The sequence below is a fragment of the Dermacentor andersoni genome, chromosome 3 (assembly GCF_023375885.2).
Source record: "Dermacentor andersoni chromosome 3, qqDerAnde1_hic_scaffold, whole genome shotgun sequence".
In the NCBI taxonomy this organism is placed as follows: Eukaryota; Metazoa; Arthropoda; class Arachnida; order Ixodida; family Ixodidae; genus Dermacentor; species Dermacentor andersoni.
In genome coordinates, this window is record NC_092816.1 from 8330631 (window position 1) to 8350148 (window position 19518).

Here is a 19518-nt window from a genome sequence, read left to right on the forward strand (position 1 = left end):
ACGAGGTCGTACCACACCCCACTTATCGAAGGCCCAAGCCGAAGGAGACCGCCTGAGCTTTCACAAGTTGGCTCCACTGGTTATCGCGAGAGCAAGTAGCATAGCCGCCAGGACTTTCCCTAGCGGCGTGTCCCAGCGCGAGTCTTTGCTCTTGCAGCGACGGGCTATAGGTGCCCCTGTCTGTATTTTTGCCTTTGGTGCGGGAGCTCTTTGGTTCCCGGGAACCCTTAGGACCGGGCGTTTGTGCAGTATTGAATGCCGCTGGAGACAATACAGTAAAACCTCGTTAAACCGTACCCGCTTAAACAGTAGTTTCGTTTTAAAAGTAGTAAAGTCAAATCCCCGGCTCAGCGGCTATTGAACATAATGTGTTTTGAATCCACATAAACCGTACCAGCATAAACCGTACCAGCTTCTTGCGTACACATCGGTTAAAATGTAGCATTTAAACTTTTCGTCACGCAAACACGGCGGCGCGACGTCTCCATCGAGCGGCCCGGCAGAACAACAAGCCTCAGAGATCGGAACAACGGCCTCCAAGCACCCTGTGTGTTTGCACGTGAAGCCATATCAACATCAGCATCATTTTGACGCCGTGCCAGAGAGCGTTATGGCGTCGTGCAAGCGAGGACTCGCGTCATTCCAAAGCTCGGATAAAAAAGACACCGGGTGCTCAGCATAGAAGAAAAATTAGACATTGTCCGTGCTATCGAACGTGGCACGAAGAAGTCGGCGCTGGCACGCGACAAGGATCTGCTGTTGACTACGGTGTATGGCATTTGGAATGCGAAGAAGTTGCTCGGCAGCGCTGCTGCGACCGCGAAGACATGTCGGCTACGAGGTTTGACTTTTCGCCATCGTTGCCTCTGTTGTTGCTGAAGTGTCGCCTAGCGACAGTGATAAGAACGATACGGAAAGTGACAGCACGGGCGATTCAGGCCCGACAGTGGCAGAAGCTACGCGTTACGTCAGCCTAATGAATGCAATCGTCGCGACGAGAACAGGGGCGTGATAACGTAACTCTATTCCAAACGAAAAGTATTCCAAGCTCCGGCACCCAGCAATGAAAATGCGCCCCCGGGACTTCTGCAGCACTACTGCACGCGTGCACGGAGAATACGTAACGCCAACGAGGAATCTGCCATGCGAGTGTTTGCGGAGAAGAGGGGGCTGGCTGAAAAGCTGGCACGCAGCTTCAGTAAGTTTGAGGCCACTGTCGTCGTGCTAGGCCGCCGCGGCATCAAACGAAAATAACACTTTTGTCGCGCGAAGCGAATAAATACTGCATGTTTTTTTCCCCTTTCATCGCACTCTCTCCGAGTTCCGTTTTCGACAGTTAAGTGGGCGATCTCATGCTATTTCGGTTAAACAGTGCTACCATTTAGTACGTAGTTTTTCCGAGTTCCGGCCAACTACAGTTTAAGGAGGTTTAACTGTAAATGGTTTCTGCCATCGCAGGGCATTACTGTCTTCTCTTGCGTGCACAGCGCTTGGTAACCCCTTTGCGGCCTGAGCGCATGAGCAGTGGCACAGTAGAGGCAACGGCTGACTTGGCCCTGTGGCTCACTAAGCTCGAACCCGCAGTAATGGGTACTCCTGTCAGACCCTAGGACTCCATAACGTCATGTCCATCAAATTTAGTTGAAGTGGCGGCTTCTAGAGGGGTTGCTTACTGGAAAAAGGTAAGTTGGACGCTAGTGCTAGTTTTGCTCTTTCACATCGCACATTTCCGGCGCTCAGAGGGTTGTCCGAATTACCGGTGTGCAGCCAAATACATCCAAAGTAAGGGGAGTTTGATGTCATTAAATAATGTGTACACCTGCTAGAACCAGAGTACAAGTCTGAATTAACCGACTTTCCGAATTAACGAGGGCAGAGTCCACGACGCTTTACTGCATATATACTTTTCTACATGATTGCAGCCATATCATAGTGCAGAATTACTAGAACTATAGAACAGGAGCAAAACAGAAGGATAAATACACAGTGAGCATGGCTATAGTAATGGTGAGTGTTTAGGAGTGGCCCTAAACTGCTGAGGCACATGAGATGCACAGAAGTTAAGAGGCACAGAACAGTGACATGACACCGGATCAAGCATCTTCCACAATAGCTGAGACTTGTAGCTTCTAGCATAGCATGACAGACAAATGAAAAAGCCGTGGATGCAGTAGTGAAGTGCGACTATTTACTCTATAATAACTCCACCTATGCAAGACACATTTGTGTGAGAGGAGATTTATGATACACTGCCTTTTTACAGACAAGAAATCTTCAGGTGTCAATGAAAGGTGTTGTGGAAACCTTTTAACAACGTATTTGGTGAGCAACAAGTGGTAACTTACAGCCAGAATGGGCTCCATGTATGGTCGTATAAGCCCTGGTGCATTGGACAGAAGGTGACCCAGCATTTTGGCAGCCTGCTCCTTGTTTCGGACCACCCCCGAATGCTCCAACTCCGTCAGATTCTTGAAAAATTGAAAACAGAGCACAGGAAAGATGCAGTCACGAAAATGGACTAAAATGAGCCAAAACATCAGTAATGCTATAATGAACGTATGCTGTGTTGAAAAAGCAATGGCGCACTTTTGTTACAGAACATGAATATTGTTACGGTGGGAAAAGAGGACAATGTCGTCGACGGTGAAGACGACGAAGTGGTGACAGCCTCTCTGGATTCTCAGCTGCTGTTTATGTATGCCTTGTATATACATAGCGTAAATAGTTTTATCTCCGTGACATTTTCGTGGATACGCGGGGTACGCATCTTCACCGTCGACGGCATTGTCCTCCGCGAATTGTAAGCCGCAAACTCGAAGCAGCGTTTCCTGCCTCGCCTCAACAGACGTCTTGGAACAACACTGCTGAGACGATACCACTGATCCAGTCTGTGGTTCGCCAGGAAATCGCTAATATGAGTCTTCCCAGCGCCTGCTCCTTGAGTCCTCCTGATACCCTCCCTGCTCCTGTGCCTCGGTCCTATCGCAGTCCATCTCACAGTGCCAGTTATCCCTACATTGCCTGGAACCCATCGGACTGGCGTACACCATCGACAGGCCGATCTGTTTCTGCTGCGGCCGAATCGGTCACGTTTCCCGTCACTGCAGGAGCTGTTGGGTGTCCCTTCCTTGAAACATTTCCTAGAATTCAAGTTTGTGCCAAAGTTTTTCACTCCGTCGCTTCTACAACCCTTCCGATGCCACTACCTCGACTCGCCGCTAGGCTCGCTTGCCCTCGCCTCAATGTTGCCAGCCACGTCCGCCCCAGCTTCACTTACCTACCCAGGACTGTCCCAGCACGAAAACTAGGCAATGCAGCACCTCAAAGTGGTGCTGCAATGTCCGATTCGCCACAAAATCCTCCTTTGATGCTGCTTACGAGACATAACCTTCTTCACGTCCAAGTTGATGGCGCACCCGTCACCGCACTAATTGGTACCGGAGCACACATATCAATTATGACCAGCCGCCTACGCCGCCATTTAAGGAAAATTGTTACGCCTGCCATTACTCGATTTGTACGAATCGCCAACGGTAGCACGGTGACCATGGTCAGAATGTGTACTGCCCGTGTGAGCGTTTCTGGCCGCCATAATGTCGTCCTTTTCACTGTGCTTGAGCAATGCCCCCATGACCTCATACTATGACCTCAGACTTCCTCTCTGCCCATTTAGCGCTCATCGGTTGTTCCTCAAGTACTGTGTTTCTTTACCTGCCTCTACTGGACGTTCCTCCAACACCACAGGAAATTCGCCTAAGACCGACTGATTTTGTTTACGTTCCACCACAGGTCTTGACATACATCGAAATGAAAGCCTTCTATGCCAGTTCCCGATGGTAATTACATCTCCGCTTCCATAACTGCCATCGCTCTCACCCACAATGTTACTGTCCCACATATAATACTGAGGGTCATAGACAATTGCACGTATCTCCCTGTGGTGAATTTCGGGCTCACTAAGCAAATTCTGCTAAAGATTTCACTTTGGCTACGAACACTGCTTTGGAAGTTAGCTGTGTTAAAACTTTTGTCGTCGACGCTTTCTGTTAGTCTTTCCGGTCTGCCAAATGCACTGACAACGAGATTAGGAAAAGGATCGCCCCGAATCTTACTCCTGCAGAGGCTGAACAGCTCTGCAGTCTATTGCTTTCGTACAAGGACATATTCGACCTGAGCAACCGACCCTTAGGCCAGATGTCATCTGTTAAACATAGTATACATACAGGCGATAATCCCCCCATCCATCAGCGATCCTACAGAGTTTGAGTTTCGGAGTGCCACGTTATCAAAATGGAAGTAGACAAGATGCTAGCGAAAGACATCACTGAGCCATCGTCAAGTCCCTGGGCGTCACTTGTCGTGCTGGTCAAAAAGGACGGCGCAAGGAGATTTTGTGTTGATTACCACCACCTCAACCACATCACGAAGAAGGACGTTTACCCACCCCCTTGTGTATCGATGACGCCTTTGATACGGAGCACAATATTTTTCCTCCATCGACCTATGGTCCAGATATTGGCAAATCATTGTGGCTGATCTAGATCGTGAAAAGACTGCCTTTATAATGCCTGATGGTCTTTACCACATCAAAGTTATGGCTTTTGGGCTATGCAACGCTATGGCTACCTTTGAGCGTATGATGTACTCATTACTCCAAGGATTCAAGTGGTCGACTTGTCTCTGCTACCTAGATGATGTTATTGTGTTCTCGCCCTCATTCAGCGCACACATTGAGTGCCTTTCAGCTGTACTTGCCGTTTTTCGCAAGGCCGGTCTACAGCTCAATTCCAAGAAATGTAACTTTGGCCATCGTGAGATTACTGTTCTTGGCCATGTCGTCAATGCGACTGGCATCCGACTGGACCTAGAGAAAATTCGCGCCGTGAAAGAGTTCCCTGTTCCACAGTCCGCAAAAGATGTCCAAAGTTTCGTGGGCTCTTACTTCCGCCACTTTGTTAAACATTTTGCCACCACAGCAAGCCCCCTCACAGATCTCCTGAAGAAAAGTGTGCTGTTTTCATGAGGATCCTCTCAGGCCGCCACCTTTTCTCACCTTACACCATGCTCACCACCCCACCGATTCTAGGACACTTCGCTACTTCAGCCCCTACAGAGGTGTGCACCGATGCCTGCGGCCACGGAATCAGTGCCGTCTTGGCACAAATTCAACAAGGCCATGAACGTGTCATCGCGTACGCTAGCCGTCTTTTATCCCCTGTGGAGCGAAACTACTCTATTACCGAGTACGAATGTTTGGCTGCTGTGTCGGCAGCAGGAAATTTCTGCCCCTATATACATATGGCAGGCCCTTTTCTATTGTAACAGACCCCCACGCACTCTATTGGCTTATGTCCTAAAAAGATCCCACAGGGAGGCTTGGATGATCGGCTTTGCGTCTACAACAGCATTCCTCTGAAGTGGTGTATAGGTCTGGTCACCTGCACAAGGACGCCGACTGCTTGTCCTGTTACCCTGTACACACGCCTGCCAACGCCGACACGGACGCTTCCACAAGTGTTCTTTCCGTTTTCCAGCTTTTGGACATGGCCAAAGAGCAGCGCTGTGACGTTACTTTGAGGACCCTCATTAAATGAATGGAATCTGTTCCTACTTATCCATCGTTATGACTAAGTCCAGCTTTGGCAACAGATGGATCGTGTCGCTACTGATTTCGTGACGCGCTATGCAATTACTCGGGCACTTCCCACGAGCTGCTCAACCGACGTCACAGATTTCCTACTCCAGGATATCATTTTAGTGCATGGTGCCTCGTGACAGCTCTTTACCGACTGGAGCCGCACTCTCCTCTCTCAAGTCATCGCCGATATCCTACGCTCATGTTCTACCGAGCACGAACAGGCTGCCTACTATCATCCCCACACCAAGGCCTTACTGAGCGACTTCATTGGACCATTACTGACATGCTATTAAAATATGTTTCACCCGACCACAAGGACTGGGATGTAGCGCTCTCTTATGTCACGTTCGTCTATAATTCATCACACCATGATACTGCTGGGTATTCCCCCTTTTACTTGCTCTTCGGTCGTGACCCGGTATTACCACTGGACACTTCACTCCCTTTGGTACAGAATTCGAGGGCCGAGTATGCCCGTGACGCCATCGCCCACGCTGACCATGCGCTCCAGCTTGCCCGTACTCATTAGTTGGCATCGCAGCAAACTCAACGGCACGCTTACCAATCGCCGCCACCATGACACCCATTTTCCACCAGGTTCTCTCGTGCTACTTTGGTCCCCTTGCCGCCAAGTCAGGCTCTCAGAGAAACTCCTTCCGTGCTACAAAGGCCCTTACCGCGTTTTATGTCAAGTGACCAATGTCACTTACTACGAGATAATCCCTGTAACCTTCGTCATACCACCCGCTTCCACATCACGTGATGTCGTACACGTCTCTCGGCTTAAGCCTTACTATGCACTTATCGATGGCCCCGTCTGAAGCACCGGGACGGTGCTTTTTCTGCAGGAGGTTGTGTTATAGTGGGAAAAGAGGACACTGTTGTCGACAGTGAAGATGACAAAGTGGCAACAGCCTCTCGGGATTTTCAGCTGCTGTTTATGTACGCCTTGTAAATACATTGTGCAAATAGTTTTATCCCCTCAACAATATCAATACTGCATGTGCATAAATACAAGGGCTTTATTTTTCCTTTCTTTTTTTATGAAGGGGAGTGAACTCAGCCCCTAGGCCACTTAGCATTGCAGAGAAGCCTGCCTCTTAATAGCAGTTGGTATGTGCCAACAGACAGCAACAGTGCAACTTGACGCAACAATGGGTAGTGGCGGGAACAGGGCTCCAAATGCAACAAGAATTCTCACTTAAATGTTTAAGTACAATGGTTTCACCCACTACAGTGAAGCAGTTACACACAGCCTTCCCAGGCAATGTGCGTCTGGCCTGTAGTTGCAGTGCTTTGTAACTCCCCATTAGAATGTGGGTTGCAGCAACAGATTGCCCCATCATGCTACACTAAAAGGCCCTATTCTATGCCCATCAATATGGATGTAATATGCATTACTGGTTTGTGTTTTCAGGTTATCTAGCTTTATTACACCAAATGCCACACAAAGGTAAGTCTTGCCATATGCAGCCCTGTTATCAACTTCCTAGCCACCCACACACATACAGTGAAATCTTGTTACTTACCACATTAACAAGCTTTCCAGAAATCCCCAGATGACTTATGATTTCAATGTAAAAATATTTCAGTACTACGAACTTCAGAATACAGAACATTTCAGAATGACGATCGTTATTCAGTTTTCATGTAATGTTAACAACGCCTCAGTACTACGAACTAATATTCCGAAATCTGGAGGCTCTTAGATTTCCGTGTATATTTCATAGCAGCCGAAACAGTAGTTTAGCAGACGACAAAGTGCAGAAAGCGGACACTGTGGCGCACGGGTTCGGAAAACCCAAGACTGTGCTAAAAAAAAAAAAAGACGCGGGAGAGAGAGAGAGAGAACTAAACTTTTATTTTCAGAAACGATAATCCAAGTCAAGAGCCGGTTCACCCTAGGTGGGTGGATTTCTTATTCCAGGAGCCCTCTGGCTTGGGCTGCCTCCTTGGCCCGGGCGACAAGACTGCGTTGGTTGTCCAGGTCATCAGAGGAAAGCTTGCCCTACTATGTATCAGTGGTTGTATAGATCTGCAGTGGGTTGGGACGCTCTTCTTGTCCTTCTCTGGGTGACTTGCATTAGAGTCTTGTGGAGTTTGTGAGGTGGGGTCTGCGGATGTGTCACGCAGTGGGCAGTCCTGTACCATGTGTTGCAGGGTGTCTGGGACGTCGCAGTGGGTGCATGTGTCCAAGTACTGCATAGGATATAGCCTGCGCATGATTATTCCATGTACGGAGGTGTTTGTCTGTAGGCGGCGGAGGATGACTTCTTCCTCTTTGCTCAGCTTCTTATGTGGTGAAGGGTACCGCTGAGTTGGTGGTGTCACAGAAGCTCATTGTATTTCAGGATGACGTCATCAACGTTGTTGGCCGACCTGGCGTGGGATTGCAGGAAAGCCCGGCTGGTATGCTCGCGGGCAGCGGCGTGTGCCGCCTCAATTACTATCATGCCCTGATGGCCTGGAACCCAGTTGATTTGGGTGTCGGGGAGCAGCATGCGTGCGATGTGACAACAAAGTATTTTGAGAGTGGTTTCTGATATGCATCCTTTTTGATAGTTGCGAGTTGCTGCTTAGGAGTCTGTTAGGATTACTGCTACTTCAGGGCAAGTTGTTATTGCCAGAGTGATTGCCGTTTCCTCTGCAGTCTCGGCGGCTCTTGCTCGTATGGTGACAGCTGCGAGTTCTTTGCCTTGGTGAGCTGCAACAGTTAAGGCAAAGGCATTTCATTTAATATACCGGGCAGCATCGGCGTACCTCACATCAGGGTCGCTCGTGTATTTCTTGCTGAGTGCGCAGATTCTGCTTTGCCAATGCTCCTTTTGCTAAGTTGGATGCATATTGCACAGTATACTTGCAACGCTGATACAGTCCCGGAGTGCGGGTGGGATTCTTGCTTTCTGTTCTGTGTCTGCAATGTAGTTTTAGCTTTCACTGTAGTTGAGGTAGTGCAAAACTGCTCCTCCAGTGGGTGTGAGCTTGAGCCGCTCTAGTTGGCTGATTTTATGAGCCTCGACAAGCTCTTCCCATGCATTGTGGACGCCGAGCTTGAGGAGTTTCTCCGTTGATGCCATGGGTGGTAGGGTCAAGGCTACTTTGATTGCCTTTCGAAGTATAACATTGAGTTTATTGATTTCAGCCGGCTTGAGCGTCAAGTAGAGAGTTCCATAGGAGATACGGCTAGCTAGGAGAGCTTGAATTATGCTTAGCGTGTCTTGCTCCTTGAGTCCGCTTCTTTGGTTTCTGATCCTCTTGACGAGGTGCGTAACTTGTAACAGTGGGCGCATCGGGAGAGTGGCCACCCCTGATCTGTCCTTGTGGATGTGAAGTCCGAGCATGCCAACGGAGTCGACTGTAGGGATCTTGGTACCGTTGAGGGAGATGCTAGGATCGGGTTCGATATTATTACAATATCATTGAGCGATGCTCAAGAGACGAGCCGCCGCGAGAACAACAAAGAAGTTGGTCAGTGCCCTTGGCACGAGCGAGTGTCAGCCTGGCTGCCTGGCTCCAGTGTAAATAGCGTGTAAATAGCATCTTTCGTCTGTGTCTTTCCCCACGTAACACTTCTGGTGGAGGTGCGGGGTGGGACAGGTGGGACACTACGATTATACTCGCCAATGTCATCTTTTATCTCGGCGGCACCCCACGCGTGTGGCACCAAATGCATGACGACGAGATAACCAGTTGGGACAGTTTTAAAGAGAAGCTACGGGAACTGTTCGGCGACCCCATTGGGTGCACGGCTGCCGTTAGAAAGGCTCTTGCATCTTGTGTTCAGTCATCTACAGAGCCATACATTTCCTACATCCTCGACGTCTTGGCTCTATGCCATAAAGCTGACGATCATATGTCCGAAGCAGATAAAGTAGCACATGTGCTAAAAGGCATCGCCGACGACGCTTTCAATTTGCTTGTTTTCGGCAACGTCTCGACTATCGACGCCATTATAAAAGAATGCCGTTGCCTTGAACAGGCTAAGAGCCGCCGTATCTCACACCACATTGGGCAGCTACTCAACACTGCTGCTACGTCGACATGTGAGGGTCGACCACGTCAGACCACCACCTGTGACGACGTCACCCGTATTGTTCGCCGCGAACTCGAGGCCGCCTGTTCGCCAGCCTTCTCCTAGACGCCTCCCGATCCGCCAGCAACCACCATTGCAATGATTCAGGCCGTCGTCAGACAGGAATTTGAAAACATGGGTCTGAACACCATGTGTTCCACGTGTCGACCCAGCTTTCCCCAGTTATCTAGCAGCCCTCCTTGTCCCCGCCAGTCCTTTTCTGCCACATCTCGCCGCAACACGTCCGAACGGCGTACCCCTGATGACAGGCCGATCTGCTTCCACTGCTGTCGCATCTGCCACGTCACCCGTCACTGCCGCAACCGATGGCCACCAACTCCTCGGACTTACGCCGCCACTTATTCCCGCACCTTTGGACCTTCTGTACCCTATGCCACCCGCGATTCGCTGATGCGATACCTTCCGATTCACTGATGATATTGCCTTGCTTAGTAACTCAGGGGACCAACTGCAATGCATGCTCACTGACCTGGAGAGGCAAAGCCGAAGGGTGGGTCTAAAAATTAATCTCGAGAAAACTAAAGTAATGTTTAACAGTCTCGAAAGGGAACAGCAGTTTACAATAGGTAGTGAGGCACTGGAAGTGGTAAGGGAATACATCTACTTAGGACAGGTAGTGGCTGCGGATCCGGATCATGAGAGTGAAATAATCAGAAGAATAATGTCACGTGGTGGTGACGTTGAAGAACACAGTAGCAAATACTGTGAAGGACAAAACTAACTTTTATTGGGTGAACCTGTGCCCACAAAGACAGGCTACACTTATAGCACAACGATAGCGGCGAACACGGTCGGCAATCGCCGAAAATCTGATCAGCGGGCCAAGCGCGTCGGCTTTTATACAGCAGTCGTCGAATGTTCCAGACTAATCGTTGGGACCCGCGTGCCTTCCACAAAGTTCTACACCATTCCCGTCACGCGATGAAATCTGATAACACAAGGTTCGGCGACAACAGACAGCCGGATAGAAGCATCGATAACTTTCCAGAATCTTCGGATGCATGCAGGCGCGTCCCGCACTGTGCGATAACATTTGTTAGGCGGCGAAACGTGGTCGCCCAATAAAGATAAGTACACGTGTCAATAAGTATGGGCTGGGGTGCGTTTGGCAGGCATTCTCAGATCATGAACAGCAGGTTGCCATTATCCCTCAAGAGAAAAGTTTATAACAGCTGTGTCTTACCAGTACTCACGTACGGGGCAGAAACGTGGAGGCTTACAAAAAGAGTTCTACTTAATTTGAGGACGACGCAACGAGCTATGGAAAGAAGAATGATAGGTGTAACGTTAACGGATAAGAAAAGAGCAGATTGGGTGAGGGAACAAACGCGAGTTAATGATATCTTAGTTGAAATCAAGAAAAAGAAATGGGCATGGGCAGGACACGTAATGAGGAGGGAAGATAACCGATGGTCATTAAGAGTTACGGAATGGATTCCAAGGGAAGGAAAGCGTAGCAGAGGGTGGCAGAAAGTTAGGTGGGCGGATGAGATTAAGAAGTTTGCAGGGACAACATGGCCACAATTAGTACATGACCGGGGTTGTTGGAGAAGTATGGGAGAGGCCTTTGCTCTGCAGTGGGCGTAACCAGGCTGATGATGATGATGATGATGCCACCCGCCATGAACCCACTACCGCTGATGCCCCTGCTCCAAACCTTCGCTACAGCCGCTCGCCCTCACCTCGACGCCACCAGTCTCGTTCGCCCCAACCCCGCTGCTTTTCTTTGCCGCCTATCGCCTCCCAGACCCAGCCGGAAAACTAGGCACTGCAGCTTCTGTAGGTGAAGCTGCGTTGTCGACCCTGCCCTCAAATCCTCTGCTCACGTTACCTACTAACCGAAACCTTCTTGACGTCGATGTTGACAGCTATCCTGTCACGGCACTCGTGGATACAGGAGCACATCTTTCTATTATGAGTGCTGCCTTCCGACGACGACTGAACAAGCTCAGCTCCTCACCCCAGTGTCGGAATGCGTCGTTTGCGTTGCGGATGGCGGTACTGTGCCTATCATCGATATGTGTACGGCACGTGTCAGCATCGCCGGCCACCACACTCCTGTCCTCTTCACCGTAATTGCTCATTGCCCCCACGACCTTATTCTCGGCCTCGATTTTCTCTCCGCACATTCTGCTCTTATTGACTGTTCTTCCAGTACCCTTCGCCTTGAGTTGCCGATGTTGACAGAACCTTCTGACGCACCCCACTGCCGCTTATGCTCCACCGGCTTTCTTCACCTGCCGCCAAAGTCCATAGCTTACATTGAACTGTTGTCTTTCCCAGCAGTTCCTGATGGCGAGTACCTCGTCACTCCTCAGCCCGACATCCCAATACAGTATGACGTCACCGTGCCTCACAGTATCCTTACTATTACTGCGAACCACACTCGCATGCCTGTCTGTAACTTTGGATTGGCAAAGCAAATTCTACCGCAAGGTATTCTACCGCCTTGCCACCATTGATTGTTTCGGCGACCAATACGTGGCAGCGTTATCGACCGATGGTTCTCGCGAGCTTAGCATGCCCCTCGCGCCAGCCTCGGGCGTCGATCCCAACATAAAGAAAATGGTTGCGACGGACCTGTCCTTGACACAGGCTGAAGACCTTTGCGAAGTATCATCGTCCTGCCGCGATATTTTCGACTTCGACGACCGCCCTTTAGGCCAGATCCTCATGGTCAAGCATCGCATTCTTACTGGCGATGCTGCGCCTATTCACCGACGACCGTATCGAGTTTCTGTGTCAGAACGCCGAGTAATTCAAGATGAAGTGAACAAAATGCTCAATAAAAACATCGTTGAGCCTTCATCGAGTCCCTGGGCGTCACCTGTGGTGTTGGTGAAGAAGAAGGACGGCACGTGGCGCTTCTGTGTAGACTACAGTCACCTGAACAGCATTATAAAAAAGGACGTCTACCCGCTCCCATGTATAGACGACGCCCTTGAGTGCCTGCACGGCTCCAGCTATTTGTCGTCTATTGATCTTCGTTCGGGATATTGGCAGATTGCTGTTGACGATATGGCGAAAAAACCGCGTTCATCACACCTGATGGCCTATACCAATTTAAAGTAATGCCGTTTGGACTATGCAACGCCCCTGCCACCTTTGAGCGTATGATGGACTCCTTGCTCCAAGGTTTCAAATGGTCCACATGCCTCTGCTACCTCGACGACGTCATCATCTTCTCGCCAATGTTCGACACTCACCTTGAGCGTCTCACAACTATACTTGATGTATTTCGAAAGGCGAAGCTGCAACTTAACTCGTCCAAATGTCGTTTTGGCCACCGACAAATTACTCTTCTGGGCCATCTCGTTGACGCTTCCGGAGTACAGCCTGATCCCGACATAACTCGCACTGTCCGAGAGTTTCCGGTTCCGAAGACAGCCGCAGACGTTCGAAGTTTTGTAGGGCTGTGCTCGTACTTTCGTCGTTTTGTTCCAGATTTTGCGACAATTGCTAGGCCCCTAACTAATCTTTTGAAGAAAGGCGTACAATTCTCGTGGGGCACTGCAGAAGCCGCCGCCGCCTTCTCGCGTCTCGTCACTCTTCTAACCTCACCACCCATTCTCGCCCACTTCGACCCTGATGCCCCTACATTTACGTACAGATGCCAGCGGTCATGGCGTAGGTGCCGTCTTGGCCCAACGTCAGCGTGGCCAGGATTGTGTTATTCCTTATGCGAGCCGCCTCCTAGCACCATCGGAGCGCAACTATTTCATTAAGGAATGCGAATGCCGTGCTGTTGTCTGGGCGGTTGCGAAGTTCCATCCTTACCTTCACGGTCGCCCTTTTTCCGTAGTCACTGACCATCATGCTCTCTGCTGGCTCTCATTGCTAAAAGATCCTACAGGCCGGCTTGGTCGATGGGCTTTGAGGCTACAGGAATTTTCATATTCCGTGGTGTACAAGTCTGGCCGCCTGCACCAAGATGCTGACAGTTTGTCACGTTACCCTGTCGAGGACTCTGACTTCCAGCTCTGTATTCTCTGTATCCCGGCTGCTTCAATTCGCCGACGAGCAATGTCGTGACACCTACATCAGAGCACTCATCGACCGTTTTGAACACTCACCGGCTGATGCTGCTCTACGCCTCTTTGTCCTCCGCGACGGTACTCTGTACCGTCGTAACCTTCATCCGGACGGCTCTGAGTTCCTACTTGTAGTACCTAAACACCTCCGCTCCACTGTTCTAGAAGAGCTTCACGACGCACCAACGGCAGGACACCTCGGCGTGTCTCGAACCTATGACCGTGTACATCGCCGTTTTTTCTGGCCGGGCCTTGCCCGTTCCGTATGACGTTACGTCGCCGCTTGTGAACTTTGCCAACGACGCAAGAAGCCATCCCAGCTCCTCGCTGGTTACCTGCAGCCGCTCGACATCCCTACCGAGCCCTTTCATCGTGTCGGCTTGGACCTCCACGGCCCATTTCCGGAATCTACATCAGGAAACAAGTGGGTTGCAGTCGCGGCGGACTACGCGACCCGCTACGCCGTAACCCGTACTCTTCTGACCAGTTGTGCAACTGATGTTGCGGATTTCATCCTACATGATATCATTTTGATGCATGGTGCTCCGCGTCAATTGCTTACAGACCGCGGCCGCACCTTTTTGGCCAAAGTCATTGACGACATCATGCGTGCTTGCTCAATACAGCATAAGTTTACCACCTCCTACCACCCCCAAAACGAACGGCCTCACTGAGCGTTTGAATCGCACCCTTACAGACATGCTATCCAAATACGTTTCAGACGACCACCGTGACTGGGACCTGGCTCTACCTTACATTACCTTTGCATACAACTCTTCCCGTCTCGAAACTGCTGGCTTTTCCCCGTTTTACCTCTTGTATGGCCGCGAGCCGACGCTACCACTGGACACTGTGCTTCCGTCCGCCACAGCTTCAACTAGCGATTATGCCCGTGATGCAATCGCCCATGCTGACCATGCTCGCCAACTTGCGCGCGCTCGTCTACAAGTGTCTGAAGACAAGCAGAAACAACGCTACAACCTCCGTCACCCTGATGTCCATTTTGTGCCCGGCGCCTTTGTGTTGCTTTGGTCACCATCGCGCAAAGTCGGCCTTTGTGAAAAACTGCTTTCCTGTTACACAGGCCCATATCGCGTGATACGCAAAGTGACCGATGTCACCTATGAAATCGTTCTAGCCACGCCCACTACGTCCTCCGCTGTGACAACCAGTGACATTGTCCACGTTGCCCGACTCAAGCCCTACAACTCTCCATGCACCTTGGATATTTAACAGCACCGTGACGGTGCTTTTGCCGCCGGGGGGTAATATTACGATATCATTGAGCAATGCTCAAGAGACGAGCCGCCGCGAGAATGACGAAGAAATTGGTCAGTGCCCTTGGCACGAGCGAGTGTCAGCCTGGCTGCCTGGCTCCAGTGTAAATAGCGTGTAAATAGAGTCTTTCGTCTGTGTCTTTCCACACGTAACAATATACATGGGTGGTCTTCCTCGTGTCCGTGCTCTCAGGACGAGAAACTCCGACATGTCGGGTGCGGATTACAGACCGTAGTCTCGATGGTAACTTTCGATAGTATCGATGGCGGGAGATAATTTTTTTATCTATTCTGGAGGTGATGACGCATCGAGTTTTGAGAGTGCATGCTGCGCCCAGGCAAGTGTCCCCTAGCAACGGAGGCTCTTCCTTCTTCCGCCCTTCTTTCTGCAGACGCCTCCTTGTTTCGCGCTTCTTTCTGCAGCGGTACTAGATACACATTGTGGAGAAATGTAACCTCCATACTAGCGGGGATGCCACTGTCGCACTTTGCACTTTCTCAAAGGTGTTGTTTACATGCGATTGTGCTTTGGAATAGTTCAGGTGTCTGCCTAGAGTGAGACAGTTGCGGTGTCCACGGCAAGGAATGTGAAAACAAACAAACAAGAAACGTTGCACTTGGAAGCAACATGGAGCTTCCTTTTTCAGTAGTTTTCTCAGCGTCGCTAACCGCTTTGCATGCATCCCTCATGGAATCTATGGCAAAAAGCAACAACGCAGCCTGAGAGTCAACAGCAATGCTTTCGTGAATAGCTCAAACGGTGACAACTTATGAACTGATGGGTGGATGGGTGGAATGGTCAATTTTGAGACTTTTACCATAACGACCTTTCAGAATAATGAATGATTTTCGGTGGTCCCACGTGATTCATAATATGGAAGTTTGACCATATGTGCCTCACGATGGTTGATTGTTGCTCATTGTTCCCACGTGCGCAAAACTTCCTGTTGAGCCCTGCCCGACAGCTGCAGATGCTCACGCTTGGTACACCCTCACATTTCCCCTAATAAGTGCAAAAGGAATTCCACCTAATAAGGGCATAGACAGATCCCCATCTCTGAGTCCTTTCCATCACTTGTTGGGTCAGTGGGTTTCTTCCGTCACTAGGAACAGCTACGTACAAGGCAGAGACGCCTTTGCTGTTGAACCTGCACCAGCAAAGCTCAGTGTATGTGCATCACGAAGACCAGCCACATTGAAGACAGTAACTCTGCAGATCCTGTTATGGTGTTTCTCCCGAGTGGCCCTTGCACATTCTGGATGACTGTGAGCCACAGCCAGGGCACCCTCAATGTGTAGGCTTAATCCAACAGCAAATGTATTAGGTGTCAAAGGCACCTCTGCTTGATGAGTCCACTTGCACAAGTCCCATGCTGGGCACAGCTTCGGCCTGTAGCAGAGGAATGCAGGAGTGAAGCCAGTTATGGCACTTTCCAATGTGTGCAACGCCACTTCAGTCGGCCTCTAGTCCCAGTCCTGTTTACTAAAGTAGTTCACAAGACACTGCCTGACTGCAGCATTATGCAACTGGTCGGTCAGGTGCTGTGTCCCACCCTTTACTTCCCCAGTGCTCGAGAACCTGCCTCCACAGTCTGTTCCTGAACGGTTTGCTGTTATCACTAGAAATGATGCACGGGACATTGTGCCTACTAAACATTCTACTCAGGAATAGCAGGCAATGGCCCAATGAGATCTGCACTGAGTTAGTGCATGGTATGAGTAAGCCAAAAGCTGTCCGTTAGCCCTCTTGGCTTTTTCTCAAGGAGGCTTGAATGCTTGATACCGCTGGCAGCAATACAGATAGCAACAATATTTGCTCACAGGCCTGGCCAAGCAAGTGAAATGGATCTGGACACATATCAGAGTCTTGCAGGAACTGCATAGCCAATAAAGGGATGACTATGCTCCATCCATAATGCCAGGTCTCTGAGGTGCATAAGAACTTGAGAAGTGAACCAATTGCTCATTCCCGTCACATCAGGACACCTGTTTCTGATATGTTGCTGTCTTTGGCTAAGTCCAGTATTCCCTCAGCATCCTTTGGATTTACGGACCAGTGTCAGAGTTTCCCAAAAATACCTGCTGAAGCAGTGGGTCCTGGCATTGTCCACTGGCTAGCTGTGTTAAATTGCTGGGATGTGCCAATAACATCCACATGCATGGCAGTGCATACTGTTTGCTGCAGCGACAGCATCTAAACTAGAAACCAATCTTCTGCCAGGCAAAGCATCAGCAGGTATGTTGGCCCATCCCCTACAGCACTTGATTATGCTATTGAACCCTTGCAGCCACAAAACTCACAATCTCACTTCATGGGATGCTTCCTCTGTACTGATCATGCCAGTGATCATAGTGTATTTGAAATGAGCTCAACTCAAACATCACTGAAACTTGTCCACAGCCCACACTATTGCCAAACATTCCCTTACATGCTTATGTCCAACATACACTCACAGTAGTAAAACGGAAAAATATATATATTTTTTTATTTCTGAGTCACCAAAGACTCCCTTGTTGTTTAGTTCAATGATTCATTATATTCGAGGCAAATATGATCATCCAAATCACTGTGATTTGTTAGGAACAAGCGACATCTTTCAAGCACTTGAATGTTATAGCTACGGGTCATTGATGTCGCCAGTTAGCTTTATCAAACCATGCATGCATAGCACGCAATTTATTGCCAATGCTGCCATGAGAGTGATGCCCAGTTCTATCGTGTTATCTCCACTTTACATTATAATTTTGGTTCTGTGGTATGTGTGTTCCATCGTGTTATGCTCAATAGGTGCAACTATGACGTGTAAGTCGAATAAGTGCCACTAACATTGCATCTAATATTGCAAAACTTGTGAAAGTATGCACAATCCACAGATGAGGGTTGGAAATTCATGTGGAACTACTGCAATATTAATGACATCCAATGAAACTCAGCTCGTCAAGACCACTCAGAGCACTGGCTGTGTAAGCACAACACAAAGGCAATGCATACCTGTATGAGCACTTTTCTAAGTGGAGGCATGATGTACGCTGGGTTCAGGCTGCTCAGCCGGCCAATGATACACAAGGCAAGCTCCCGAATCTCAAACACTTCGTCATTTAAAGAGATGAACAAGGCACTTAGGTTCTCTGCTTGCGCCAGGTGGCCATCAAACTTCTCATCCAGGGATGCAAGCACACAGTAACGCACGTCCGAGTCTAAATTAGAAGAGGGCAAAAGCAAAGCAAAGGAACATAAAGTTGACAACATTTAAATAAATTTAAGAAAGCCTCAACACATTTCAACAAATAAATAAATGATGACATGCAATAATGCAAATAAAGAAACAGGAGACAAGACAGGATAAAAATGTTCACATGCTGTAACTTTTGTCTCCCGATTCCTTTAAGATTTCCTATACAACACATGCCACAGGAAAAGTTGGAGTGCACTAATTAATACTTATGTCTGTTTAAGAGATTTCACTTAATAGCCATGGGATATGCTACATGACATTTAGGCATTAAATCAATAAAGCAGTGTCTTCAATAAAATAAGGCTTCTTCAAGTTTAAAGCTGCAATTAAAAAGCATTTGTGGCGTATTTACTTGCATAATGATCGCACTTGCGTAATGATCACACCCCTGAATTTTGTCATCAAAATTCGATTTTTTTTTTCTTTCCCATGTAATGATCGCACCTCAAACTTGCCGCAGCGATATGTTGTGTGCCAGGCCTAGCTCAAGATGGATCATGCTTACCATTTGAGGAATGCTGTCGAATGCTACGCAAACGACTCTTCCAAGACATACCAAGCGGTCTGCACGCACCAAGCATTCTTATGCAGATGCCCAATTTCACTCATCCCTTTTCGCACTTCCATAAAAAAAAAAAAAAAAAAAAAAAAAAAAAAGCTACAAACAAACTTGCCTTAGCTTTACTATTTGTAGGCTTTATAATGATTGTGGTCAAAACAAAAACAACGAAAAAGGCACATTTTGACTCCTCTCGTCTGCACTCGTGGCATGCTACAAATCGCGAGCGGCAACGGTAGTAGCCACATTTGCACTGATACATTTGAAGTGTACCATATTCATATGCCGACGCTTGTAACAAAGCTAAGATATTCGCCCACCCTTAGCGGAAATGTGCCGTATTAGGATAGTAGTGAAGACAAAATGCCGCAGTTTCCGCAGCATGCCTGCCATGTGTTTCAATGTCACTGGCAGCTAAGCGCGCCCATATCTGTTGCTGTCCCCTCAAAGTGCACATGGCTAGGTTATTGCCGCAAACTTGTCTGTGTTAACAATATTATTCATTACTGATATGAAAGAAGCTGTTTCAATGCACGTAATGTACTCACGAAAAGAAAAAAAATCGTGTTTGGTGCGTTCGGCTTGCTCCACCCGCCGCCATTTTTGTTTTGGTGTCCAGCACTGTTACAGTGACAGCTGCCTGTATGTTGACTTGTTGTCACCCTGCCGCTAAGGCAAGATGAA

At 48.9% G+C, this 19518-nt stretch overlaps 1 protein-coding gene across 3 annotated transcripts in view; it reads right to left on the minus strand.

Moving 5' to 3' along the window:
* mTor (serine/threonine-protein kinase Tor) overlaps positions 1-19518 on the minus strand; it is a 388261-nt gene that overhangs the window by 297331 nt on the left and 71412 nt on the right. For all 3 annotated transcript variants that reach the window (XM_072287059.1, XM_072287057.1, XM_072287058.1), the window contains exons 11-12: positions 18032-18237; positions 2346-2468 (exon numbers count right to left, since the gene is read on the minus strand). In XM_072287059.1, coding sequence (XP_072143160.1) covers positions 2346-2468; positions 18032-18237 — 329 coding nt within the window. The remainder of the gene's footprint in view (positions 1-2345; positions 2469-18031; positions 18238-19518) is intronic.